The 18,694-nt window shown below is 46.1% G+C and overlaps 1 protein-coding gene across 4 annotated transcripts in view; it reads right to left on the reverse strand.

The window, feature by feature from the left end:
• Positions 1-17,223, reverse strand: part of LOC121869604 (echinoderm microtubule-associated protein-like 2) — a 76,719-nt gene extending 59,496 nt beyond the window's left edge. Inside the window, exons 1-2 of one of the 4 annotated variants that reach the window (XM_042371054.1) lie at positions 17,206-17,223; positions 16,165-16,421 (exon numbers count right to left, since the gene is read on the reverse strand). In XM_042371054.1, coding sequence (XP_042226988.1) covers positions 16,165-16,243 — 79 coding nt within the window. In that variant the 5' untranslated portion in view covers positions 16,244-16,421; positions 17,206-17,223. Of the gene's footprint in view, positions 1-16,164; positions 16,422-16,743; positions 16,785-17,205 lie in introns of those variants that run through there. The other 3 variants (XM_042371057.1, XM_042371056.1, XM_042371055.1) reach the window with 3 other exon arrangements.
• Positions 17,224-18,694: the final 1,471 nt, after the last annotated feature.

Consider the following 18,694-nt stretch of genomic DNA (forward strand, 5'->3'; position numbering starts at 1 on the left):
TTATTGAAGGTCCACAAAGGTGAATGTATCTGTCTGTCTGTCTCTCTGTCTGTTGTCTGTCTCTCTGTCTTTCTCTGTTTTCTGTCTGTCTATCTGTCCTCTCTTTGTTTTCTATCTCTCTGTCTTCTTTGTCTCTGTTTTCTGTCTGTCTGTCTTGTGTATAATCTTGCTCTCTCTCTCTCTCTCTCTCTCTCTCTCTCTCTCTCTCTCTCTCTCTCTCTCTCTCTCTCTCTCTCATTCACCACATAGGAGGTAATGAATGATGATAGGAGAAAGGTACGGGTAATGAATGAACACACACACACACACACACACACTCCCTGACCTATGCTTTATCGTTTGCCAAGTCTTATCTATAACACACTCGACCTAACACTCACTCACTCACTCTCTCAAGAATAAGAACAACAATAACAAGATGAAAAACAGGAAGAACTGACACACACACACACACACACACACACAAGACATACATTTTCAGTAGCATCTATGACTCACACCGAGCCACTTCGTTACAACAGTGGATCATCATATCTACCTCCAGTGTTCTCAGGAACTCGTATGTTAGATTTTACCTCATGTGAGAGAGAGGGGAGAATTCCACCAATCCCCACTGCTTGGAAACATTATACAGTCTTCCATGGTCAGATGAGTCAAATACCAACATTCTGAGATTAACCGCAAGGCTTCGTTCGTTCAAAGATTTCCTCGTAATAAGTGATGTAAGAATACCCATGAGATACTGACATATGCCGAGCCGAGCCGAGCCGAGCCGAGCCTAGCCAAGCCGAGCCGAGCCGAGCCGAGCCGAGCCAAGCCATAAAAACAACCCCTTAGATCGGTTTAATATTACCCCGAGACTCTACCAAATACATACGTTCTCTTCAGCATCAGTTAGGAGATAAAATTTTAACATGGAGAAACTTGGCAAATTTAGTTTTTGTAATTCTTAAATCATCGTAAAGTGAAACCTTCTTATGACGGACTTCTTATGTATGTAATCCGTTAATGTTTTTTTTATTATTATTTAACGGACCTTTGATATGCATTACGTTTATCTATCTATCTATTTATTTATCTATCTTTCTATCTATCTATCTACATGTCTTTCTGGTTGTCTTTTATGACGATTAATGAATAAGTATGTATGTATATATGTATGTATGTATGTCATCGTTTTTCTTTGATGCTTGTGATGTTTTTGTTCCTTATTATTATTATTATTATTATTATTATTAGTTGTAGTATCATCATACCTTCATCCAATCACCATTAAAATAATAATAAGTAACCAATAACAAAATTAAAGACAAAATAAAAGACTATCTGGCACCATTAATGTAACCACACGAACAACAACAAAAATTTCCCGCCAACTTGCAGGATGTAAATAAATACCAAGAAGCGTGACTCGTCAACTCCCTCACCAGCAACAATAAAACACCATATGGCAACCGTTCCCAGTGTTGCCACCTCCCCAATAATGCAACTATTTAGTTTTTTCTGAATATATGATACATTTATATATATACACCTTGTTGATATATATTATTTTTATAATATATTTGATTTTATATTATTGGTATATACTAGTTTTTATTGAAGATCTGTTTTTAAATAATTTGGGGTATTTAATTTCATGTGGCATCTTCCCTTGACATGCTAATTAGCCAATTATCTAGGTATTTTAACAGAAAGGTAAATAACTATCTAATGTTATTTTTAAGCTAAGTTTAAAATAAATGTTATTGTTATATTATTAATTATTAGTTTTCGTGTAAAAAGTCAGAATTTAAAACAAAATTATCGTACCTGACAACGTCTACCCGCTTGCGTGTTGCCAGTTCGTTAATTATGCAGGCGAGTTGGACGACAAAGACATGCATATATTTACACCAACTTCCAGAATATTTCCTTAAGGGTCATTATTATAACTACTGGGTTTTTATGGTATATACTTAAGACCGGTTTTTAGTTCACCTTGTTGTATATCCGGGTTAGTTAGTTAGTTAGTCTGGGATATTATTGGAACCTGTGAACGTTTCTGGTTCCTTGTTATGTGGTCGTGTGAGAAGACAACGGGTATGCATTGTTTACGACCGTCTGTGATTGGCTGAAAGCTAACCAATAGAGAATCATTTTTTAACCTCCCATTTGCTATATATTTTCGTTAAGTCGTAAGTAACTTTTTTCTTCTCGTATTTAAGAGATGAGAGGATTTATTTCATGGGTTGAATTAAGAGGAAAATATTAATATATGAACCTTTGTGAAGACGTGTTTAAATTAATTCATATATAGTTGTTCTCTGTCTGTCTGTCTGTCTGTCCGTCTGTCCGTCTGTCTGTCTGTCCGTCTGTCTGTCTGTCTGTCTGTCCGTCTGTCTGTCTGTCTGTGTCTGTCTCTCATACAATAAAACAAAAGACACATAAAAAACACATTTAACAATAACCCTCAGACACATTCACATTGACACACATTTCTCCACATTTTTGACAGTTTCATCAGTTTCTAATCCATTATACATTAGTTTTATTCATCTGGTGGGTTTATTTTGTAAGTCCTGGTTTAGGTTTTTTTCTCATTCTTCTGCCGTCTGTGGTGGTGGTAGTTGTTGTGGTGGTGGTTGTGGTGGTGGTGGTGGTGGTGGTAGTAGTAGTGGTGGTGGTGGTGTGGTGGTAGTAGTAGTGAGGTGGGAGTGGTGTGGTGGTGGTGGTAGTAGTAGTGGTGGTGGTTGTGGTGGTGGTGGTAGTAGTAGTGGTGATGACGTCTAATGGTGTTAGTGGTGGTAGTGTGTAGCGGCAAAGTAACTGGACGCCTGGCGATGCTCAGTGCTTGTGGTAGCGATGTTGGGGGGTAAAGGTGTGAGCAGGTGACCTTCAACACAGGAAATAAGCGGACTGGCCACCTACCACCCACCTACACCACCACCCACCCACCTATGCCACCACCCACCTATACCACCACTTACCCAGCTATACCACCCACTCTACCACTCACCACACACACCACACCCATACCACCACCACCCACCCACCACCACCCACCTACACCACCACCCACCCACCTGCCACCTACCACCCACCTATACCACTACCCACCCACCCACACCACCACCCCACCCACCCACCTACCACCACCCACCTACACCACCACCCACCCTACACCTACCACCACCCACCCACCTACACCACACCCACCTACCTACACCACCACACACCCTGATAGTGACCACATAGCCTAAGTCCCTTGAGCACGCGTGAACCTTGACCTTGACCCTCCCCCACTCACCCCTCTCCACCTCCTCTTTCCCCTCCCCACTCACCCCTCCCACCCACACTCCTATTCCCCTCTCCCTCACCCACACTCCCCCTCCCCACCCACATTCCTCCCCCCTCCCTCCCACTACCTCTCCCCCTCTCTACTCACACTCCTACCCCTCCCCATACCCTTCCCACCAACACCTAACCTAACCTTACTATTTATAGACGGACCTATTGCAGTAGGGGTCCATTACAAAGTGAGGTCCATTACAGAAGTGAGGCCCATTACGAGGTGGGGCCCATTACGAGGTGGGGCCCATTACAGTGAGGTCCATTACGAAGATGGGGCCATTACAGTGGGGCCATTGCGAGTGGGGTCCATTACAGGTGGGGTCCAGTACAGGTGAGGTCCATTTACGAGGTGAGGTCCATTACGAGGTGAGGTCCGTACAGTGGGGCCCATTACAAGGTGAGGGTCCATTACGAGGTGGGGCCCATTACGAGGTGGGGTCCATTACGAAGAGTGAGGTCAGTACAGGTGGGGCCATTAAGGTGAGGTCCATTACGAGGCGGGGCCCATTACGAGGCGGGGCCCATTACGAGGTGAGGTCCAGTACGAGGTGGGGCCCATTACGAGGTGGGGCCCATTACATATGTGACCTACTAGTCGTTGGGGTCTATCCGGCCAGGTGAGCCCAGAGGAGGTTAATTAGGGGTAATTAGTTGAGGTGTTTACAGATTACTCGGTCCAGTGTAATGGGGTTCACCTTTAAGAGTTGCTAGTGGTGAAGCCTTATATCCCACCTTGCTGCCTCAGTACTGCCTCTCACTCACCTCACAGTACTGCCTCACCTTGCTCCCTCTCACCTCTCAGTACTGCCTCACCTTACTGCCTCTCACTCACCTCTCAGTACTGCCTCACCTTGCTCCCTCTCACCTCTCAGTACTGCCTCACCTTGTTCACTCACATTCCTAAGTACTGCCTCACACCACCTCAGTATTGCCTCATCTCGCTGCCTCACCCCTCAATACTGCCTCACCTTAATGCTTCACCCCGTTGCCTCACCCACCAATACTGTAAAGTTACTGCCACTAAGTATGCCGCACCTGCCCCATAGCCATCTTCCAAACATAGATGACATGAAATCCGTTAAAATCCGTTAATGTAAGGAAATAATCCGTTAATTAGACACTAAAATAGATTAAAATTCGCTACCTATTCACTGCACTAAGAATACATCAAAATACGCTGAAAATACGGGAAATAAGGAGTATCCGCTAAAACCTGTTAAAATTGCGAGATATTCTCTACATTAATCTGAAATCCGCTAATAATCGGATGAAATATTTGAAAATCCGTTAAAATCCAACAACTGTTTGAAAATCCTTAAAAAATCCTAAGAAACGTTTGTAAACCCGTTAAAAATCCCTGAAATATTTGAAAATCCGACTGGAGTTAATCCGGACAAAGGTGGAACCATAATCTGACCGGCCATGAGGTAAGGCCATCCCGGGGTAGTCTGGTCCGCCCCATTATCTGATCTAATGGTCATGGGGAAGGGATAATGGTGGAGGTGTGGATAATGGTGGAGGTGTGGATAATGGTGGCGGTGTGGATAATGGTGGAGGTGTGGATAATGGTGGAGGTGTGGATAATGGTCAAGGGGTTGGATATTGTCGTATGGATAATGGTTAGGAAAGACCAATGTCATGGAGAGAGAGAGAGAGAGAGAGAGAGAGAGAGAGGGAAGAGAGAGAGAGAGAGAGAGAGAGAGAGAGAAGGAGAGAGAGAGAGAGAGAGAGAGAGAGGGAAGAGAGAGGAGAGAGGAGAGGGAGAGAGAGAGTGGGAAGAGAGAGGAGAGGAGGGGAGGAAACAAAGACCTACACAAGCTAAGACTTCCTGCGCGTCAGGTAACCGCCCCCCCCTCACCTGACCTCCCCCTCTCTTCTTCTTCCTCCCCTCTTCCTCCGCCTATTCTTCTTCTTCTTCCTACTGCTCCTCCTCCTCCTCTTCTTCTTCTTCTTCTCTCTCCCAGACACATAAGACGCCCAGACTGACAGACAGACAGACACCCAGCGAGACAGACAGACACCCAGACAGACAGACAGACACCCAGCGAGACAGACAGACACCCAGACAGACAGACACCCAGCAGACAGACAGACACCCAGCGAGACAGACAGACAGCAAAATTCAAACCCACAAAGTCATTTAATTACAGCTGTCTTCCCTGTAATGGGTACCAGTTCTAATAGGTGGGGATTAAGTTGTTTATTTGTTTACTTTTCTGTTTTTTTGTTTACTTGTTTACTTTTTGTTTACTTGTTTACTTTTTTGTTTATTTGTTTACTTTTTGTTTTATTTATTTACCTTATTGTTTATTTGTTTACCTGAGTTATAGTTAAGTAAGACAATAAAGAACTCAGGTTACAGGAGTCTTTCTCAACATATAAGTTCAGAAGCCACAGGATATGACCAGTACTTGACTTCACCCTCCCTCCCCCTCCCCCCACACCCCCTACCATATCCTACCCCTTTTCCCTCCACCCTCACCCTCCAAGCTATTATATGTACCCCCCTTCAGCACCCCCCCCATCTACCAGTAACCCCTTCCGTCCTTCCTCCAAGAATCCCTCAAGGACCTCCCTCCTACACCCTCCAGCACCCCCACAACCCTCCAACACCCCCAAGCCCTCCAAGAAGTCCCAGAACCCCCATTACCACTACACACCCCCAGTCTCTTATCACCTCCCTGCCATTACCTGGATGAGGAAGGGTTTATAGGTGGGGAGGGGTGATTGTGGTGGGGGGAGAATGACAGTTGGGACAGGTGGCTGGTGGTGGTGATGGGTGGTTGTCAGTGGTTGGTAGTGGTGGTGGCTGTTGGTGATAGGAGGAGGTAACAGTGGTAGTAGTGGTGATAGTGGTGGGTGGTAGGTGGTGGTGGATAGTGGTGGTAGGTGATAGTGGGTGGAAGGACTCTGGGACAGGTGGAGGGAAAGACACACACACACACACACACACACACACACACAGACACACACACACACACACACACACACACACACACACACACACACACACACACACACACACACACACACACACACACACACACACACACGAGGTAAAAAGAAACCTCATCTTTAGAAGGTAAGATGAGCTAAAGAGAGAGAGAGAGAGAGAGAGAGAGAGAGAGAGAGAGAGAGTGTTGAAACCTCATTGATTCTGTGGATAAGAAAACTTGTAGAGCTGCAGTACCCATCTTGGCTCTCTCTCTCTCGTCACACCTGCTAAAGTTGAGTTTTATTTTTACCTTCTACAGTGTGTGTGTGGTGAAGGCGTTATTATTATTATTGTTATTATTATCAGAGGGACGGTGAGTCATCCCAAAAAGTGACTCACCACAAACGTGCATCACTAGGTCACCACTAGACTGAGTCACCACTTCCGCTTTACCTTCCGTCTTTACTAAATATGCTCACCTTCTCTCCTTCCTTCTCACTTTCTCTCCCCTTCCTTTCTCCGTCCTTCTCTTCATCTCTCAGTTCTTCTCACTATTTCTCAGTCCTTCTGTATCCCCCTTTCACCTTCCCTCTCTCCTTGCTTCTCACTTTCTCTCAGTCTTTCTCTCAGTCTCTCTCACTATCTCTCAGTCTCTCTCACTATCTCTCAGTCTCTCTCTCTATCTCTCAGTCTCTCTCTCCATCATTAACCCAAAGCTTCAGAAATATACCTTTTTTTCACCTTAAATAAGAGACCAACGACCTACTTAAGGATTATCAAAGCTCGCGGGATAAAGCTTTTTTTCTTATCGGTGACGGAGGGGAGGGGGCATGAGGGAGGGGGGGGTGAGGGAGGGGTGAGTGGAGGGGGAGGGGTGACGTGAGGAGGGGGTGAGGGAGGGGTGACGCGAGGGGGGGAGGGGTGATGGAGGGGGGGAGGGTGACGTGGAGGGAGGAGATTTGAGGTGGGGGGTCGAGTTTTCCTTCCTAACTAGTGATGTTGGAGAGTTGCCGCCCACATGGTCAGGGCCGCCCACACACCCGATCCCACCTACCACCTATATATAACTGTATACATGACCAGGACCGCCCAAATATAACCACCCACACGTCCAACACCGCCCATATATAAACACCCACACACCTAGGGCCACCCACCAGCTTCATCTAACCACCCACACGCCCAGGGCCAATCCTCCACCACACACACCCAGGGCCGCTCACCAGCTACATCTAACCACCCACACACCCATGGCCACCCACCACCCACACACCCAGGGCCGCCCACCACCCACAAATCTGCTGACGTTTTTTAGGAAAGTCTTCGAGGTAGTAGATAATGACGAAAATTACGATGTTATTTACTTAGACTTTAGCAAAGCATTTGACAGAGTACCGCATCAGAGGCTTCTGAGAAAAATTAAGGCTCATGGTATCGAGGGGAAAGTTTTAAATTGGATAAAATCATGGCTCACTGATAGAACGCAGAGGGTCAGCGTAGATGGTGTTAAATCTGGGGGCCGTAACCAGTGGGGTTCCCAGGGTCAGTACTAGGCCCACTTGTTCATAATCTACATAAACGATCTAGATATTGGATCAGCAGTGACATAAGCAAATTTGCGGATGACACCAAATAGGGCGGCAGATTAATTCAGGCAGGATGCAAATGCATTACAGGAGGATCTAAATAAACTGCAGGGGTGGTCTAAAATGGCAAATGAAATTCAATACCAGCAAGTGCAGCGTACTTAATATTGGAAGAACAATACTGTCAATGTATACAGCCTTAACAACATCAACCTAGAGAAGTCGACTTGTGAAAGAAACCTAGGGGTACTTTAAAGCCCGGACCTACGGCTCAGAAAAACAGTGCATTAATGTTCGAAATAAGGCAAACAGAGTATTGGGTTTTATATCTAGAAGTGTAAGTAATAAGAGTGCAGAGGTCTTATTGCAACTATATTCACGCTAGTCAGGCCGCACCTCGATTATGCGGTTCAGTTCTGGTCCCTTATTATAGAATGGATATCAATTCACTAGAGTCGGTGCAGCGAAGAATGACGAAAATGATTCCGACTTAGAAACCTTCCATATCAGGATAGGTTAAAGAAACTAAACTTGCAATCCCTAGAAAGACGAAGAGTGCGGGGAGATATGATAGAAGTATTTAAGTGGGTGAAAGGAATCAATAAGGATATAGATAAAGTTCTTATAATATCCGAGCAGGATAGGACCGTAGCAACGGATTTAAGTTGGATAAGTTTAGGTTCAGGAGGGAGATAGGAAGAACTGGTTCACAAATAGGTGGTGGACGAGTGGAACAAGCTTAGCAACTTTGTAGTAAGTGCTGGAACTCTGGAAAGTTTCAAAAGGAGGCTAGATAGATTCATGGATGATAGAGTGGTAGTAACTCTCGACAGGAGCTGCCATGCACAGGCCAACCGGCCTATTGCAGACTCCTTATTTTCTTATGTTCTTATGTTAACACTACACGAAGACTCACGCCCATCCCTCTCTGTAGCCAGGCACCTCACTGACTCCGCCCACAACGTTATGTGACCAATCACAATGCAGACAAGGTGGCCTAGAGGCTTTGAAACAGACGTCGTGATTGGTTAATTAAATGACTGTGAGTTATGATTGGGCTTTGAGTGTGTGAGTGAGAGGTGAGGAGAAACAGAGGTCGTGAGTGAGAGGTGAGGAGAGAAGGAACTGTGTGTGTGTGTGTCGTCCTTGCCTGGGGTGGTTACTCAGCACACACAGTCTTGAGAAGCTCACAAGATCATTATTTCACACACACACACACACACACACTGAGAATCTAGGTCCCTGAGGTATGTGTACTTGGTTATCTCAGCTCTTCTCAGCTACTGTTGGGGGGAGGGTGAGGGGTTTTATCTACATCATCAACTGAGAGAATTCCTGAGAAGTCTGGGAGCTGAGAGTGACTGGTAGTGGTAGGGGTAGTGGTGGTAGGGGTAGGTAGTGGTGGTGCTAGTGGTAGGGGTAGTGGTAGGGGTAGTGGTGGTGGTAGTGGTAGGTGGATCGTGGGGAAGTGGAGGTAGTGGTGGTGGGTGAGGTGGTGGGTGGTAGGGGTGGTGGTAGGGGTAGGTGGTGGTGTGGTGGGGTAGTGGATTGGGGAAGTGGAGGTAGTGGCGGTGGGTGAGGTGGTGGGTGGTAGGGGTGGTGGTAGCAGAGATGGTGAGGGTGGTGGTGGTGGTGGTGAAAGAAACTAGCAACTTGCCTGGTATGTTGTGTGGTGGTGTTTATAGTAAGTAACCTTCAGGCCAGCCAGCAGTCTGTCTGTACGTGCTACCACCACCCACCACCACTACCACCACCCACCACCACTACCACCACCCACCACCACTACCACTACCCACCCACCTACTACCATCCTCTGTTACCACCCACCACCCACTACCACACTCCACCACTACCACCCACCCGCTACTTCCACCCATACCACCTGTTCCCCACTTCCACCCATACTAGCATACCCAACCTGCCCAACACCCATCCTGCCCACCCCGAGGCCCACCCAACCCACCCCAAGGCCCACCAACCCACCCCCAGGCCTCCACGTATACCTAACCTTTGCAGTGAGAGAACAATGGTAAACCAGGAGAACTGCTCACTACCCCGACCCACCCAACCGCCCACCACACCCACCCAGCTGCCCACCCCGGATACGCAGCGTTCGCCAGGAGGTGACCTGACCGTTTCTCTTCTCTATGCGTATTAGTGTAGCTATCACTGGTGGTAAGTCGTCTCAGTCTCTCTCTCTCTCTCTCTCTCTCTCTTCATTCCACCTCCCTCCTTCCTTCCTTCCTTCCTCCCCTTCTCTCCTTCCTTCCTTTCCGAACCAAAATTCATCTCTCTGCCTCACCACATCCCAGAAGCCACCTGACCCTGCTACAAGGCGCCAGGTCCCACTGAAACTATAAGAACAATGCTCCTCTACCTCTCCTCAATAGCACCCTCCCCACCCACATACACCTCAATAGACTCCCCCTCCCACCTCCACACCCCCCATACACCTCAATGGCACCCCTTCCTCCCCTAAACACACACCCTCAATAACGCCCTCCCTCCTCCCCCACAACGGTAATCTCAAAGTCATTAATGAATGGAGATAAATAATGATGTATGGAAGGAAACAGAGTGAATGACCTTTTCTTATCTCTCTCAGTGACCTGCTTCTGTTATTCACTGTGAAGGAGGTCGATTCGTTTTTGTTTTATGATTGGTGGTGGTAAAGGAAGTCGATTCGCTTTTGTTTTGAGTGGTAGTGGTGGTGGTTGTTGTTGTTAAAGGAGGTCGATTCGATTTTGTTTTAGTGTTTATATTTTGTTTTGTTTTAGTGTTTATATTTTGTTTTGTTTTAGTGTTTATATTTTGTTGTTTTAATGTTTGTTTATATTTTTCTCTCGTAGATTTATTAATATAAGTTTAAAGGCATTAAGGTAAACAGTGGTTGGGAAATATAAGAGTTGAGGAGGAGAGTGGAACAAGTTACCAAACACCATCATTAACTGGCTCTGGGAGGCTTGGTATATAGGTTGAGAAGATAGAGGTGTGATATGGCCTGTCTGGGTGTAAACAAGTGAGTGTAAACAGGAGGGGGTAAACAAGTGGGTGTAAACAGGAGAGAGGGTAAACAAGTGGGTGTAAACAGGAGGGTAAACAAATGAGTGTAAACAGGAGGGTAAACAAATGGGTGTAAACAGGAGGGTAAACAAATGGGTGTAAACAGGAGGGTAAACAAGTGGGTGTAAACAGGAGGGGGTACAAGTGGGTGTAAACAGGAGGGGTAAACAAGTGGGTGTAAACAGGAGGGGGTAAATATGTGGGTGTAAACAGGAATTGTAAACAGGAGGGGGTAAACAGGCGTGGGTGTAAAGAACTAATCAAGCAATCCACAATAGTAAAGACAAAACACACACATACACACACACATCCACACAAATTCACACTACAAACATACCCACACACACACACACACACACACAGGGCAGTGAACCGCTGGCCTCAGACATTTAATACTGTCGTTGGAAGGCCCTTAGGTGGGTCAGGGGTGGGTTGATCCTGCCAGCCACCTAACCCACCCCTGGCAACACGACCTGCCTGAGTCAGTCCAACACTCGGGGGCAAAACGGTTCACTAGTCAGGTCCTTACAGGTAGGTTCAGGTCCGTAGAGGTAGGTCCAGGTCCGTAGAGGTAGGTTCAGGTCCGTAGAGGTAGGTTCAGGTCCGTAGAGGTAGATTCAGGTCCGTAGAGGTAGATTCAGGTCCCCAGGTCCACCCTACAGGTAAATCCGTGTCTCCAGGTATCTTTTACAGGGGTGCACGAACGACACCATCTCTCTCCCCCCCCTCTCTCTCTCTCACCGTAACATAACCCACGTGACTCCTTCCTTAAAACCGGGTCAGGAAATCACACTAGGATGATGATCGAACCTCTTGAGTTACCTGTGACTCACCGCACACCTGAGTCACCATATATGAGTCACTATATACCTGACTCATTACACACCTGAGTCACAATATACGATTCACCATATACCTGACTCACTAATAACAGTGAACATATACCTGACTCACCAGATATGAGTCACTATACACCTGACTTACCATATGAGTCACTATACACCTGACTCACCAGATATGAGTCACTATATACCTAACTCACGATATATGAGTCACTATACACCTAACTCACTATATATGAGTCACTAAACACCCGACTCGCCATACAACTGACTGAACATACAACTGACTCACCATATATGACTCACCACACAACTGACTCAGACAATAGACTTGACAGACAGGAAATATTATTTTACACCACTTGTTCTTTTAAGTGTCTGTCTGTCTGTCTGTCTGTCCGTTATTTCCGCTCACACTCTACACACACACACACACACACACACACACACACACACACACACACACCATCTACCCACCAAAACCAACAACAACCAACCGACACCCCCACAGCAAGCAATCCCCCACAACCTCCACCCCTCCCCCCACCCACCACCACCCCACCCCCTCCCCCACTAACTTCCACCATCCCCCCCACCCACCCCCCACCTCCCCCACAACCCCCACCACTACCACCTCACGTGACAGGCACTACCACATTCCAGGCCAATTCCATACCATTTACCAACCTGTTATTAAGTGAGGCGACAAAGTTGAGGTCACGGTGCCTTGTTGACATTTGGGGGGTGAGGGTGGTGGGGTGTGGTGAGGGGGTAGAGAGTAGTGAGGGGTTGAGTGGGGTGGTGGTGAGGTTGAGTGGGGGTGGTGGTGAGGAGGGGGTAGGGTGAGGGTTGAGTGGGGGTGGTGGTGAGGGAGGTTAGTGGGGGTGGTGGTGAGGTTAGTGGGTGTGGTGAGGTTAGTGGGGTGGGGTGAGGGGGTTGAGGGGGTGGTGGTGAGGGAGGTTGAGGGGGTGGTGGGAGGGGGGTTGAGGGGTGGTGGTGAGGGAGGTTAGTGGGGTGGTGGTGAGGGGGTTGAGTGGGGGTGGTGGTGAGAGGGGGTTAGTGGGGGTGGTGGTGAGGGGGTTGAGTGGGGGTGGTGGTGAGAGGGGGTTGATGGAGGAAGGAAGTGAGGGAGGAAGGAGAGGGAATAGACGTGAGGAGGGAGGAAAAAGAGAATGGGAGGGAGGAAGAGGGGAATGGGGTGAGAGGGAAGAGAGGGGGTAGAGAGGTGTTATTTACAAAGAGTCGTCTCAATTGGGTGTAATGTATAGCGATGTCTCTCTCTCTGTTCTCTCTCTCTCTCTCTCTCTCTCTCTCTCTCTCTCTCTCTCTCGGGGCTCCCTGCTGGTGGTGGTGGTAATTACAGTACACTTTCACTCATGACTGCTGCTTTCACTCTCATCATTGTAATGCGGCTGTCAGTGCTTTCTCTAGTCTCATGGTGTGTGTGTGTGTGTGTGTGTGTGTGTGTGTGTGTGTGTGTGCGTGTGTGTGTGTGTGAGCATAATTCAGGAAAGCTTTCATAGCGACTCTGTGTATACTAATATTTTAGGGTCTGGGGCCTACTTAGACTAGGGGCCCACTAGGACAAGGGGGCCCACTTGAACTGCAGCCCAATCGACACCAACTCAACTAAACCCCAACGTAAACCAACTCAAACCCAACCAACACCAACGTAAAGTTAACCAAACCACAACATGATGTATACCTTGAGGCCAGATTTTCAAGACATTACATCACAGACAGACAGACAGAGAGACAGACACAATAACAGGTTAATACAAAGACTGACTGAAACAGGAGAGTGAAAGTGTGTCCTGAAGGTATAACAAGGCGGTGGTTGGCTAATTAGAGTCAATCTCACACCTGGTGATTAACTCCTAATACTTATTTCACCTAACCTACCCTATCCTAACCTCTCCTACCCTAACCTAACTTAATCTACCCTAACCTGACCTAACCTAACCTAACCATTACGTTAAAAGATAAATATTGAATACGTCCTTTGTGATATATATATATATATATATATATATATATATATATATATATATATATATATATATATATATATATATATATATATATATATATATATATATATATATATAGATATATTTTTTTTTTATTCATTTAATTTTTTTTAGGTGGAATGAATGGGGGTATATTATTGTTGTTTGTGTGTGTGTGTGTATGGTTGAATGAGTGTGTGTATGGTTGAATGAGTGTGTGTGTGAGTGAATGAGTGAGTGAGAATGACTGACTGACTCACTCACTCAAGATTAGCATCCAAAGAGCTGACTGATGCAGATCACATAGCAAACACGCAACAATAATAACAACATCTACCACCACCACAACTACCACCACCACTACCACCACCACTACAACGACACAGTTAAGATGGCGGAGCGTGACTGTCGACTAACTGGAGGAAATAAACTGTGTGATGCAAGTAACTGGCACTGGTCCACGCTCTCCCACGCCCCCCTCCTCCCACACCACGCCCCCCTCCTCCCACGCCTGCCCCCCAACACCACTCACCGCTTACAAACTATCGTGTTTCCTCACCTAACCTAACCCTACCCTAGACAGACACACACACACACGTAAGGGTCAAGGGTCAAGGGTCTAGGGTCAAGTCTCAATGGAACACCGACGCCATATTTAACCCGTAAGTTTTATGATAAAATTAACATTATTAATTTTTTTGAGAATCTACCTTGCTGTCGTAGGTTAGGTTAGGTTAGGTTAGGTTAGGTTAAGTTAGGTTTGGCTAAGTTAAGTTAGGCAAAGTTAGATTAAGTTAAGTTAGGCAAAGTTAGATTAAGTTAAGTTAGGTTAAGTTAGATTAAGTTAAGTTAGGTAAAGTTAGATTAAGTTTAGTTAGGCAAAGTTAGATTAAGTTAAGTTAGGTGGGTTAAATACGTATCTATAGACTAATTAACTGTGTAGGTTAATTAGCCCAGGTAGAGATAAGGTGTGACAGGTGGAGTTAAGGTAAAAACTATGAAAGTACCGTAATTAGGAATAGTTAAGAATCCGGGAGACAGGTAAGGTTGTCGGGTCAGGTGTGGTTAATGACCTCCCTATACGGGGTGACAGGTGACCTCCTCCTACTACTACTACGACTACTAACATTACTACTACCACCACCACCAGCTTCTACCACCACCACCACCACCACCACAACAACAACAACAACAACACCCGGATCAACAAATTAAACAAACAAACACAAAACGACTGGTGGTGGTGGTGGTGTCAGGAATGTTGTCGACCTTTGTCTAACTAACTGTCGAGCGAGTGACTGTCAGCAACACACAACCAGTCAGCCAGTCGTCCCGTTATCACACAGTTGTTTTAGAAAGTCGACACCTGTCTAACTGTCTATCTAGCTCCTGTCTATCTATCTATTTATCGATTTACCACTGTCTGTCTGTCTATCTGTATCTATCAATGTCTACCACTGTCTAACTGTCTGTATGTCTATCTCTGTCAGTCTTCCTATCTATCTACCACTACCTGTCTATCAATCAATCAATCAATCAATCTATCTATCTATCTATCTATCTATACCAATGTCTATAAAAAAGTTCAGGTGGTGACAATTACACCATTACACCATCATCACCATTACACCATCATCACCATTACACCATCATCACCATTACACCATCATCACCATTACAGCAATCACCACAATCACACCGTCGACAAAACACCATTACAGAAAAATCACTGGAATTCACCTCAACTACTACCATGTACACCCTTACTGACGTACACAGACACACAAATGTACACATGACAGTGGTGGTGTGTACATGGCATTAATGTTGTGATGATCGTCTGGGTTTGGGGTATATGATGCAGTGGTGCCAAGTGTAATGGTCTCGTATCCATAACACTCGTGTGATGTGGCAACGGTGTAAAGTGTGTGGCGTGTGTGTTGTTCACTTCTCTCTCTCTCTCTCTCTCTCTCTCTCTCTCTCTCTCTCTCTCACGGTACAATAGGGTACGATGGATAACCAGACAATAGTACCATTACGACCTATGGTACAGTACACTTATATCTGTATTATTAACACCTACGGTACACCTGACGATCTCATCCCCTATAGCTAAGGTACACTACAGTACATAGCCCCTTTACCTACGGTACACCTGATAAACAAGTTCCCTCTACACCTACGGTACACTTCACACCACCAAGAACACACACGGTACACCTAATAACACCCCCTCTACACACATAAGAATGGAGGAAACTGCAGCGGGTCTACTGGCCCATACTGATCAGTCCCGTTTACACCCAACCCCAATCTGGTGTATCGTAACGGTACACCAGATAAACACCCACTCTACACCTACGGTACACCCAGAACACACACAGACGGTACAGTACCTGCCGAGGAGTTGGATGCTGCTGACGACCCGGGTGGGGAGAGAGGCGGTGCACCGTTCTCAGATCCGTCTATTCGCATCCTGTCCCGATTATCCGTATTGAACCGGTCCTCCCGATTAACCGGTGTTCACTCTACCACGCGTCGTTCACTTATGTTCGCTTGTGTTCACTATTGTTCAGTAAAATGTTCATATGAGTCATAATTAAAGGTCATACAGAGTTCATTAATTATTATTGTTGGTTTATGATAATATTCCCTGTTAAAATATATACAATTAATACAAAATAATTATAACTTTTGTTAAAGATTTAAATAAGGAAATGATGACAATTTTTCAGTATTTTATTCCTTAATGATTATCTGTGTTAATTAATTGGTTGATTAACTGTATTTAATGAATGGGAACTATTACGCCACAGTCTTGGTAAACATTTAAATGTAATACTGTTTTCTTTGACTTAAGTCACACTCACAGGTGGAGGGCGTGTTTACACTCACTGCCCACGACACACACACACACTATGTATCACCATCACTGAATACTGTATCATGTATTAACTAATGAAACATGTGCTCACACCTACACACGGTCCTCCCACCTCAGAGTACAACAGCTGACTGAGACGACTTTTTTTGTTATCCTGCACGGCGGGTGCGGGAGAGGAGTGTTATCAGTTAGTACATTACCCCGCTGATAACGTCTCCTTATCTAACCTTCCTCTACCCAAGGATTCCCACGTATGAACACAACTCTGTAATATTTCCTCCAATGGTAATATAATGTGATAATATTACCCTTGACATGAAAGAAAAAAGAGAAAATTATAACCAAGCGGCAACTTTCCTTCAAGGCGCATGCGCAGGTCCACATAACACCACTCAACCAACTGCAAGAACTGAACAAATGGCAGAGCGTTACTCAAACACGGCCCCATACACCATAATATATAACTTAAACACCAGGTAATATATTCACAGATGTTATATATGAAGTAAAGATAAAGTGAGAGAGAGTGAGGAAGAGAAGGGAGGTGTATTACCGGGGCACTCAACAGGTGATGGTGGAAGCAGGGCCATTCCTCAAGCCTCCTGGCCTGGGTGACGCGCGTGACTGAGGAGGAGGAGGAAGAGGAGGATGCTTTATACACTCACCTCCTCCACACAACCTAGCTAGAGTTACAGCCTCAAGTATATATTACACACTGTATAGTTCTCACCTAACCTAACCTAACCTAACCTAACTTAACCTCAGGACGTCACAGTGAAAGGGTGTTCCTCTCTAGACGTATCACAGAAAAGGTTCTCAGTGACGGCACAGAAACCTAAGTGACGTCACAGAAAGTGGGGTCCTCTCGTGACGTCACAGAAAGGGAAGTCCTCTCAGTGACGGCACAGAAAGGGGGTCCTCTGTGACGTCACAGAAAGGGGGGTAACGTGACGTCACAGAGGAGTTTCTCGTGGCACAGAAAGGGGTCCTCCGTGAGTCACAGAAAGGGGTCTCTCAGTGAGGACGGCACGTCCTCGTAGGGGGTCCCACTTCGTGACGCACAGAAGGGGGTCCTCTCAGTCACAGAAAGGGGTCCTCCAGTGACTTCTACAGAAAAAGGGGGGTCCGCTCAGTGACGTCACAGAAAGTGGGGTCCTCTCTGACGTCACAGAAACGTGACGGCACAGAAAGGGGGCCTCTCTAGTGACGTCAGTGACGTCACAGAAAGGGGGTCCTCTTCTTGACGTCACAGAAAGGGGGTCCTCTTCGTGACGTCACAGAAAGGGGGGGTCCTCTCAGTGACGTCACAGAAAGGGGGGTCCTCTCAGTGACGGCACAGAAAGGGGGGTCCTCTTCGTGACGTCACAGAAAGGGGGGTCCTCTCAGTGACGTCACAGAAAGGAGGTCCTTTTCGTGACATCACAGAAAGGGGGTCCTTTTCGTGACGTCACAGAAAGGGGGTCCTCTTAGTGACGTCACAGAAAGGGGGCCTCTTAGTGACGTCACAGTGACGTCACAGAAAGGGGGTCCTCTTCAGTGACGTCACAGTAACGTCAGAAAGGGGGTCCTCTTCGTGACGTCACAGAAAGGGGGTCCTCTTAGTGACGTCACAGAAAGGGGGCCTCTTAGTGACGTCACAGAAAGGGGGGTCCTCTCAGTGACGTCACATACTGTAAGGGGTCCGCTGAGTGACGTCACAAGAAGGGGGTCAGCTGAGTGACGTCACAAGAAGGGGGTCAGCTGAGTGACGTCACAAAATGAGGGGTCCTCTCAGTGTGAAATAAGCTGGGGTATTAAATCTTCATGTGAAATACTAACGCAAAGTTTCTTACTCGTTATAAAAATAAATGTTTTCTTATTCTGCAGTAGTTAAGCTTTTGTTTACTGTCATGAACTATCTATCTATCTATCTACCTGTATTTATCTATGTATCTGGACGCCAGACCACATTATAGTACTAGGCAGCAGTATGGGAATATTATCTAAGTTTGTCCTTAAAAGATTTCGTTTTCTCTGATAAATGTATTGGATCGTTTTCTATG

Source organism: Homarus americanus, unplaced genomic scaffold (assembly GCF_018991925.1).
Source record: "Homarus americanus isolate GMGI-L3 unplaced genomic scaffold, GMGI_Hamer_2.0 scaffold23578, whole genome shotgun sequence".
NCBI classification, from domain to species: domain Eukaryota; kingdom Metazoa; phylum Arthropoda; class Malacostraca; order Decapoda; family Nephropidae; genus Homarus; species Homarus americanus.